At 39.5% G+C, this 10,952-nt stretch overlaps 1 protein-coding gene across 28 annotated transcripts in view; it reads left to right on the top strand.

Moving 5' to 3' along the window:
* Positions 1 to 656: 656 nt before the first annotated feature.
* LOC139990889 (uncharacterized) overlaps positions 657 to 10,952 on the top strand; it is a 121,833-nt gene continuing 111,537 nt past the window's right edge. For 12 of the 28 annotated variants that reach the window (XM_072010486.1, XM_072010487.1, XM_072010483.1 and 9 more), the window contains exon 1: positions 663 to 2,064. In XM_072010486.1, coding sequence (XP_071866587.1) covers positions 1,695 to 2,064 — 370 coding nt within the window. In that variant the 5' untranslated portion in view covers positions 663 to 1,694. Of the gene's footprint in view, positions 2,065 to 10,952 lie in introns of all 28 variants that reach the window. The other 16 variants (XM_072010480.1, XM_072010479.1, XM_072010474.1 and 13 more) reach the window with 4 other exon arrangements.

Here is a 10,952-nt window from a genome sequence, read left to right as displayed (position 1 = left end):
AAATTCGAAGGACTAAAGTGATAAAGAAATTTAGATTATTACGACATTATTAATTTATTAAAAAAATCTAAATATAGTATCTCAATATTTATAGAACATTTATACAATGAAACAAATATATTTTGTGTGTTCCAGTGTAAATAATTAAAAAAAAAAAAAACAAACCAAAATCAGTACTGCAAAATTATGCAATTATATAGTTTTAATCGCGATGAAATAATCGAGGTAATCGAGAAACCGGTTGGTTCGAATACCAATTCGAGAAGATAGAGATTTTCACACTCGATCAACTTTTTGTCAGGCCGTGTACCGTTAACTTGGTTCTCGTATGTAGAGGAATGAAAGGGTTGAATTTAAAATAAGTTGGTACAATTTTGCACACGGTGATAGCCGTGCGATTCGAACGGTTAACAGATAGAAGGAAAAACAAAAAGTTAAATCCTCTGGCGAAATCCAGTGGAATGGTGAAGGGGCGTATCGGAGGGGTAAATGGAAGGGCAAGGGAAGCAGGGTCGAATCAGTGCGAATGGAAGTGGACGTTAGGTCGAGCGATCGTCCTCCACGCGTCCGGCAGCCGGTGGATGAGTCGAGGCTCGAAGACGGCCGAGAGCGCACGAATGTCTCCGAAGCGACGAACCCTCGGCCCTCGGCAGAGCGTCGCCCCACCACATCCAGTCGTACTGCGAATGCCACGCTGTGAGCTTCGTATTCGCGGTATTTCGGGACTTTTCATTTGCTCAATAAATCGAACTTCGTTGTCACGACACAGTGTTTCCGTTTTGTCGACGATATCCGCGTGAACGATAGGTCGTTAGATTTGATTCGATGTTTCGCAGAAATCGGGATTCTCCGTTGTTTCAACGGTAGTTGTAGTTGCACCGTTGGCGCTGCTTTTTCCAGTTCGAACCTAGCGTAAGCGTGTGCCACACGAGAAGGTACGGTCCGAGTGGCGAAAACCGGTGATCGAGGTTGTCGAGTGTTTCCTCGCTGATTTATCTAATTCCGAAATTAACGGAGAGTGTGGAAAGTGCGCAAGCCGGAGAAATCGCGATGCGACAGCGCCGGGAGATGCTCCATTTGCAGTGGCAGCGGCAACAGGAAGGACAAGACGTTCCGACAGCAAGATAGAAAGGTTACCGAAGGAACAAACTGGCGCGTAGTTAGATAGCAGCGTGATTGACTCGAATCGACCGATAGGGGGACGCTGTCATTCCTTGTTCGAACATTTAAAACGAGCGCGCGGTTTAGCGGAACACTCGGTTCTGGTTGGTGGGACCGTTTTGTTGTTTACCAACGTCTGTGTGTGGTCAAACACAGGAACGTCGATTACTCCGAGGAGAGAGGGTCGGATAAAAAGGTGAAAGAGCGAAACAAACACGTTCGTTCAAGGTATATAGCGAAAGGGAGAGAAAGACAGAGAGGTAGAGAGTATAGGAGAACGCGTGCTCGTTGAAGATAGAAGAAGAAAGAACGATCGCTAAGAAAGAGAGGTAAGCAATAACGGCAAGTGGGCGCACGAGATGCATTCCAGATGGACGATGACGCCGCACAGTCTGTAAGACTCGCGTGGTTTCTACGTTCTATCGCGTTTGTCCGTGATTGTCGTGTCAGGACGTATCGACGATCGTCGGGTGGGTTATGACGCGCGCTTAACGCGCTGCGTGCACGAATAGAAGCGAACGTGTGTCGATCCTATGTACAACATGGAGTCCGACACGGCGGCCGACTGGTCGTCGCCGAGAAAGAGCTCCCTCGAGACATCGATGCCGAGGAAATTCCGTAAGGATTCATGTCGAACGACGGGGGGTGCAACACTCATTTGGGCAATGTGCGCCCTCTGTATTACCAGCTTGGCTGTGTCCGGTCTACTCATGTACAGGGAACTAGGATTGGAATCGCGGATCGCCAATTTGGAGGCTCGTTGTCAAATTCAAGAAATGCCGGACGTTCTTATTCAGAGGCTCAAGAGAGAAATTCAGGAACAGTTGGAGGTGCATCGGCCTGCGTTCCAGTCGAACGTTTTTCGGATCAAACGAGACGTTTCCGAGTGCAATTGTCCACCAGGTAAGTCTTCTTAACCGCCAACGCGGTTCCATTCTATTTAATCCTGCGGAGGTCATCACAGTCTAAACATTTTTTATCCAGTCGCAGTGTTTCCGACATGTTTCAGACATGGATATTAAATTAATTATGTTTTATTTTAATTAGAAACTAAACTAATCATTACTATAGATAGATTAGTTGGCAATCAGAAAAATATACTAATAAGATACAGCGAAACAATGATAAAGTTTTATAAATACACAGTTGTGTAACTTGCAAGTTATGGGGCATTATCATGTAGTTGAAATAGCTGCGATTTATAACAATTAAGCAGATTATAAATATACCTTTGTAACACACGGAATACGATGAATATACGTTGCGAGAAAATGATAACAGTAAAAAGTTATGTTTAACACGAGCTATTTAGAATGCTCGCTTGATGTATTCGTCGTGGAAACGGTCATAACATTCATCATACGTGATACAGTTGCTGTTCGAGGCATAATAATATCTTGCAAACGTTTTTAGAAATATTTTGAGATTGACTCGAACAACATGGATAGATCCAGTTTTCTTTTTCTACTGTTTTCTTCGTTAACCGATTAATCGTCGTCCTTGTTCCGTCAAGGACCGCTCCATTTGCGATTCTTTTTCTGTTAATGTGCTTCTAAATTCTCTCTTTTAATATTGCAATAACGAAAGAGAACTTTGTTAATACTTTTTGTCGTCACAATTAATTGAATTATTTGTAGCATTGTGATAATGTACTTTTATCTAAATAATAGAAATTCTTCTCTTGTTTCATGAGCTATTTTTTGAACGGAATGTTCTTTGTCAATAAACTTCACGATGCATCAGCATCATTCAAGAATACACATTCCCAAAAGGATTTTGCATGCATCTATCGGATTAGTTGCTATCTTCGCAGGGTTAATATTTGTTTCCCTTGTACTTCATGTTGTTCAAACATTTGTAAGCGAGGGTGGTTCGATTTCGTTGACTGCTTTCACCGAACGGAACTCCTTGATTATGCAGCATTTTTCTGCTATTCATTTATCTTCTTCCGCGCGTCTTTTCCCGGTCTTTGACGCGAGAAAAAGGCACGCGTGGTACGTAAGTACAAAGCTCAGGCTAGCGTTCGTACCGAGATCTCGTTGGATTGTCATCGCGTATACATATATACGCGTATGTCTGTATTCGTCTGTATACACCTATAGTCAACTACGTGCATGTGTCGAAAGAGGGAAGAGCACGGAAGGAAATATATACGCGTGTAAAAAAGGAAAGAGAAGACCCAGCTTTGTCTTGGGATGGAGCAACTTCGGCTCTCTCGGACAAAGGATCTGCGATCTCTTGAGTATTTCGATCTTGGAGAATGCTCGACAGAGCATCTTTTTTTCCCAGATCACCCTTTGCACTCTATATGGAGAGGGGATCGTTCGAATGAATTTGCGCCTTCGCAATTTAAACTTTGCATATTCACAGAAAAGATATCAATTCCTACGCGCACTTGTATCAATTGTCTCGCCAGTTTGCGAATAACGACATCCTATAGAGAAGTATGCGTTAGCAACAACGAGCATCTTTTGAGGTTTCTTTTTCTCGAAAATTGTAATTTTCTTACCTTGCCTAATTAATTAATCGTAAAACGAACAGTATTTGCTAAAACCATGCACAAAATAAAAAAGATCGTACTACAACCGAAATAACCGCCAGCGGGGTATTACGTAGAATGAAATTCCCGAAATTCTGGCGTTAATGCACAACCGAGTTTAGCATTGTGTTATCCTGGTCACTATTACACGATGCAAAATCGAAAATCGAAGATTCGTTGATTTTTCTATCACGTCCGTAACTATCGTCGTTGTTTGCTGAATTTTCTCCCAATTTATCTGAAGTTCTTCTAACATTTTATCTTTTTAAGATTATTCTTTCAAAAAAAAAAAAAAAAATGAATTTATTTAGACGCGTTAGTCTTCTTTTCTTTTTTATTTTTATCGCGTGAAAACATTATCAATCAACAATTTCACTTAGTATAGATTATCAATATTGTGACGACAACGTCAGTGGAATGCAGAAAGATAAAACGAGTTGTATGCATTTCACACTACACGGTAGCCGTTTTCGCAGGCGTACGTCAAGATACGTACATCTTCTTTGGATAAATCGTACAAAGGTTTGATGCCGTCGCGTCGATTGAACATCAACGAAATGTCAATGTACACTTCGAGAAGTATGCGACGACGCCGCGGCGCTCCCCGTTTTCGCCAGTCGGCATTCTTTCTGCGAGCACGAGATCGCGAAGCGATACGACGATTCGTCTCACGTTCGTCGATTGATTAATGGCTATTATCAAAGATCGAGCAACGCTCTCTGCATCCGCCATCGAACTGCCGATGTATAGTGACATCGGTAAGCAACGATAATTTTCTTCAATTCTCAAATGAATGAATGACAACGTTGAAATTTTTTCTAACAAAGATTTCATGCTTTTAATTCTCTATAACCGGAACTTGTATATATATATATTTTTTTCTTTTTCCTTCTTTTGGCATTTGGAAATAATGCCAATTTGGCTTATGGAAATAATGTTCAAAATTGTATTACCGTATTCGAAATGATTAGATAGAGAAATAATTAAAAGTAACCAAAAGTTACTAGGAATGTCTGCCGAAGACTCTTCATTGGGATACGTAAAATGTCTGCAATTCATCCGTCGATCAATTTACAATTCTACCTTTATTCGTTTCTCTGTGTTTTTTTTTCTCTCTCTCTCTGAATTTTTCGTTATGGATTTAGTCAAAACTAAAAAATAGCGTCGGCGCGTAATAAATTTCCCTTATCAAAGTGAAGCTGGCTATTAAATGCTTTTGCTTACCGGCGTATGGAAAATATCGCATATGTTGTTGAATATTCCAAAACGAAGACTGGATGCGACCGTTTTAATATCTTGCGAAGCATCAAACGCTTGTTATCTATCCAGTTCGATCCTCCACATTTTGAATATTCATGAACGTTTTGTTTTTTTTTGGCCGATTCTGCAAACATAGACAACATTGCGCGGAAGGAACATTGTTTCTTCCTGGGAATGGAGACAACGGTTGCTTTCCGGCGAATGAATTTGAAACGAGAGAAACCGCGGCGGAGGTGTGTAAAGGAAGAATTTACTTAGGACGGATTCAACTCGAGAATGGAGAGTTGCCATGAAACTATCGAACTCGGAAAGGGAGTTTACCACCGATAAATATAACTTTGACACAGTGGCCACGGAATTACGGTATCCAGACTAAATTATAAAGTTACGAACGTCGGTTATGAGCGGAACTTGCTATCAGGAATCGACTCTGTTTCACTGGAACGCCTTTAATTTCTGCGTTTAATTAGCTACGTAATCGTAGTAATAGAAAATATATACCGAATAATTTGAAAGGTTCGTAACGGTCTTGCCAATTTTCAGAAATATCCTATTTCAAAAATTCTTATGGTTATGCTTATTAGTTCGAATAATTAAAGTTCTACCGTAAATGCAAATTGTACACAATAGTTAATTCTATAAACCGTTCGGAAGCTATATACTTTTATCAGTTCCACAAATTGAAAAGCAGAGAGAAGTGGAGACGTTACTAACGTTGTTTTCTAAATTTACTTCAGAATTTGTGTCATTTATTTTACCCTTTTGCAACAAAAGGACATACGGAAGTAGATCATTCGTTTTTTGAGGATTGAATATCGATATTATCAATTTACGTTATGAAATTAAGATTCCAATAAAAAGTGGAGTTTATTAGTTTTGTTTCTACTAGACTCGTGTAGCATGCGATATAGATAAGATTTAATCAACAGTGTATGCGTTATTAGACAATAAAAAAAATGAACGTAATATTATCAAGAACGAGGAAAATTGAACGTGATAGTCAGGATTTAATACCTGTTAATTAAAATACTTGGTCATAATTGAAGGGATTCTCGACCCTCTAAGAATAGCAGACAATACCGAAAGACGGGTAATAGGAACGCACCGTTTTCCCTGTCTCCTTGCCCAATCCGATCCCTATCTTGAAGCTTCTTTTTTTTTCCTCTTTGTGCCAGCCTCTTTCTTATCGTTTCGTCCTCCATGGTCGTCTCTGGCAGCAACAAAGGGAGCGCCGTGGCTCCTGACTCGCGGCATCCCGAAATTGAGATGTGCGAGCTGACGCACGAGCATCATAAATCTTTCCCTCCCTCGTAGAATATGGCATATCTATTCCCCTCCCCCCTCTTGTATATACGCTCCCTTTTCCTATAACATTCTGCCAACCCAGTATCTTTGAAGCTACGTGGCGTTACACTGTGAACTTCGACTCTTCTTTGCTCTTCTGACGGATGATTTTCGATCCTTGCTCCGATTTCCAACCTGTCGAGCTACAATAAAACCGCTCAGGTCGAAAGCAGATACTGTATCGATAAATCTATTATCGCGTGTACGATAATAATTGGCAAATTTTCGGTTAGAAGGGAAAAGCTCGATGTCTTGAGTTAGGATTTTGTTTTCTAAATAGATCTCAAGAGACTGCTCGGTGTTAGAGGTTGAAAGCCAGGCGTTCTTCAAGAATCTATTTTCAGAGAACTACTGATTGTAATGGTATGATTTTTAGGGCGTTTCTTCGCGCAAAGAAAACTTCGGTCATACAAAATTTTACAAACTATTACTATTATGTTGTTTCGCAAGTAATCGTTACCTTTATCTTCGTTTTACTACAGACGGAAAAAAGGTAAAAAATAAAGATACAAAAATTACATACAGATAAATAGTTAAAAAAAACAACGTGCATTCAACCTAGAAGTCATTAAATATCATATGTCATACGTTCTATCTCCGATTGTATTAAGAAGAACTAGAAAAAATTGTCGAATTACAGAAGAAACTCGTAATATCGTTGCTCAACTGTTAGGTAGACGCTTTTGATTTAATGCGAGGCGAATTACTATTTGTGTAAGGGTAAAAGCACAGTCCGTTTCTCGCTGTCTTGGAAAATTGATGGCCGTTGTAAAGTTTTTATCGAGGAAACGCCTTCTCTTCCCTTCGAAATCGATGTAAAGACCCGCTTGTCTTGCCTAATTCAAGACCATTTGTTTGCTTCTTTAAATTTGTTCTTTAAATGAATCCTTGGAATTCATGGGATTTTCTAGTTCCCTAGATAAACGCGAGGATTATGGTTCTCCTCGAACGAATCAGGTTTACGATCTACCGTTAATTCTTTCACAGACGAGATTTTTTCGAATACTTCGTGCGACAAAACTATTACAACATTTTGTTACAATTCTTCAAATCACTTCGTTTGAAAGAATATTTGAAAGAATGTTGGATAATATATAATACCGTACAACATGAAAGAGAACTAACGAAAGAATGATTCGCCGTATCGATATATTTGCTTCTGACAAATGCGTCACACAAATTTATATTCTAATATAGTTGCGGAACGGACCTTCCGGAACTTTTAAGCGAAACTTCACGCTTCGTATAGGAATAGCAGGGAAAAGGACAGAACAGAACAGGGCGGAGAAGCTGTAACAAATTGAATGTTGCATTTTCTACCGACGACGTTGACTTCGAAAGTTCTCAGAAGAAGGTGCGATTTACGTTTGCTGCACGTGCGTCAACCGTGCAGCTGCCTAGACTAGAAGTTTATGCTGAAGGACCTCTCTTACCAGCGGCAAAACTTACAGGCAGCTTATATACAAAAGAATGGCTGCCCTTGTTTCTTACGACTTCTCCAAATCTTTTCTCATTGAAGTCGTTTATGCTGCACGGATATTTAGCCACTTCTTCGCGTCTTACGTTTTTAAACGACGAATTAAACATTTTAACGAAGTTAAAATAAAATTGGTAACTGCAATTCTATGAGAATTCGCTTTTTACTCTGGTTAGTTTTGGCACAAAAAATGAAAGATTTATAATTCATAGACAAGAGGAAATTTAAACGGGAAAAGATATCCAAAATATTTATTGTAATACTTAAGAGGTGAAACAAGTTAAATTCTTAGGTATTAGATGCCATTAGTTTAATCGTATTCAGAAAAACATGGATTTACATAAAATCTACAATTTTTATCTTAACTAACGTTGTTCAGATCGTTTTTATTCGAATCTCGCCATGTTCATAAACGAGCTTATTATAGTTTGACTTTCAATTCACCCACACGAATCACATAATTCGAAGGAATCGTGTAATTTTTAAAGTTTGATTGTTTCAAACGAATCACGATTTCAATAGGAATTATCATCCTAGCATCGAGTAAGATTAGGATACATTATAGATCTCGGTTTTCAGTTGGCAGGAATGCGTAATTCCTCATCGTTTTGAATACCGGATAATAGAACAATAGATTCTATTACGACGCGTATCGACAAGTTGGGTTGATCAATGGGGCCTTCGGTTAACTTGGATGTTATTCGAGACGATTCCCTTTCGGGTCGAAGTGTTCGCAAGGGTTAAGAGTTAAGAGCTAAATAGACCAGAAGCTTTGTAGCTGGTACTGCCGCTGCGCTCGGTTAGTTTGAGGTTGACCGCTGTGCGATGTAACGTGCATTTAGTGTGTTTTCCTTCGCACCCTTTGAACGAATTTTAACGAATATATACTCGCGTTCGAGGGTGAACGGAAAGAGGCGGGAAATAGAAAAATAAAGCGACGGTAAAAGTCCAGAGGAAATGGTGAACCATGCAAGACCGTACTTTAAGCTAAGGACTGGAAGTAATAAGCCAAATAGTGGAAACGTAAACAAAGACGAAAATAGAAGCCAACGGAGAATACAAATAAAAAAAAAGCAGGAAATCGTGTAAGAGAAAAGCGGAAGGGGATATAAAGAGAGGAGGGGAAAGTAGAAAAAGTTAAATTGAAGCGAAAGGATTTCGAAAGAAGAAAATTTCTTTTTCGCTTCTCTATATGTGAGAAAAAGAGAAACGGCACAGACTGTCGATGCGGCAGTGGCAGAAATGCTTAACTCGGAAGTGGTTGAATTTGCATGAATCGTAAGCGGTCGTTACGTTTCTATGCTTATCCGTCTGCCTTCCGCTCGCTTAAATGTTGTTTAATTAGTCGATACGGCTTATTCGTGTGTATTTACGACGGTCGACCAATCTGCGGTATTTTCTTCGTCTGATACACGATTACTAATGGAAGTACGTGGTTCGCTTCTACCGCAAAAAGAGAAGACAGCACGGTTAGATGGAACGCAATAAATATTCGCGATTCGCGAAATAAAATCCAAAGATACGATGTTTCGTTTTTCTCCTCTTCTCAGATATGACGTAAAAGTGGCACATCTAGTCCCCTCTAGTCATACATCTATATCGCTATGTCTTCTGAATCTTATTTCGTCTACTTGTTATTGTCTGGTCGTCACGTAGCGTGTAAAAAGTTCTTGATCTTGGTATTTCATCGTGATAATAGAGTTCGTTTTAATAGTTCGTTTTAAATTATCCTTAATGCCAGCTATTTCTTGCTGTATACACGGAACTGACGATTAATTACATTGGAGCGACGGTATATCAAAACGGATTAAAAGGTACAAGCATGCCGACAACTCTTTTCTTGTCGGATCAATCGCCGGAATCACGGTGTGTATGTTAATGAAGGTGTGACCGGCGCGGCGCGCGGTGCGGTGCTACGAATTGCAGCGGGCAGCAGGAGGGTTTTTACGAAACACATATCGGATCTGCACATTCGGATCACCGTCAGAGTTCGAATCGAGAACGTGTATCGAATGATACGGCGCTTGATCGGCGAACGGAGAAAGGGGAAGAGAAAGAGAAAGAAAGAGAGAGAGAGAGAGAGAGAGAGAGAGAGAGAAATATGGAGCAAGCACACGGCACACCGCATAATTAGAGATGAATCGTTGGCAAAATTCGAACGCGATCGAACGAGGAGAGGACGAAGGCGAGGGCCACGGAGCTATTTCCCGTCTGATTGAATTCGAATGCATCGGGATTCGTGTGCGAGGGCACGGTACATACATCGCGCAGGGTAATGTACGGGCACGTGTACCGCGTGTACCGAAATTGTCGAATGAATCACGTTCCGACGGACAAGTGCTCGCGATTCCCCGATAACGAATTTGAGACCAGTGCAAACTAATCCAGATCCAAGATCAACGCTTCGATCAGGTCGAGATGGTTGACTAACTTTCGCTGTTTAATCGAAAGAGTAATAGCCCGCGTTCTGCTTAATCATGTTCCAATTAACAATCGCACCTTATTTTGTTCTTCGTTCTTAAGCTTATTTTCTTATTCGATCGTTTATTTATTTATTTATTTATTTCCGAAAGCCTTCATCAATCGTTATCAAGCTTTAATGTATACCAAGATTTATCGTAAATGATTACAACTAAAATTTTATAGACAGAACAAACAGATACGTATGATAATAGTTAATATCAATTTTGTCAACTGCATTTTTTCGATAATTGTAAAAATAGGACATCCAAAGTTTGATAATTCCATGATGAAATATTTACGCTATAACAATATTTCTCTATTACAAATGCGAAACAATTTCTCACACAAAAGGCGCCTGATTTTATGAATTATTATTTATGATTATTTCAATAACATTGTAACGATGCTATATATTTCTATTATCGCCATTTTATTACTCATTTCAAAGCGAATTCGACAGGGCATTATAAAATGTATGTTTGGACAGTAATTTATCGGGTATCTTTATGAATATTGGTGGCAAATGCAAAGTTCGAATAATATCTGCTACTGATTATTATATACTGCGTACAATAGAACAATAATATCCTAGATAAGGCTAATTGTAATAGTCTTCATTCATATACCTATCGCTTTGATTCGAACACTTTTCAATCGCTTGGCATAAATTATATCGCTATTACGATTTTATTGCTCGTAAACTTTCAT

Source organism: Bombus fervidus, chromosome 9 (assembly GCF_041682495.2).
Source record: "Bombus fervidus isolate BK054 chromosome 9, iyBomFerv1, whole genome shotgun sequence".
NCBI lineage: Eukaryota > Metazoa > Arthropoda > Insecta > Hymenoptera > Apidae > Bombus > Bombus fervidus.
Note: the sequence above shows the minus strand (reverse complement) of the source record. Positions and strands in the feature narration are given on the sequence as shown.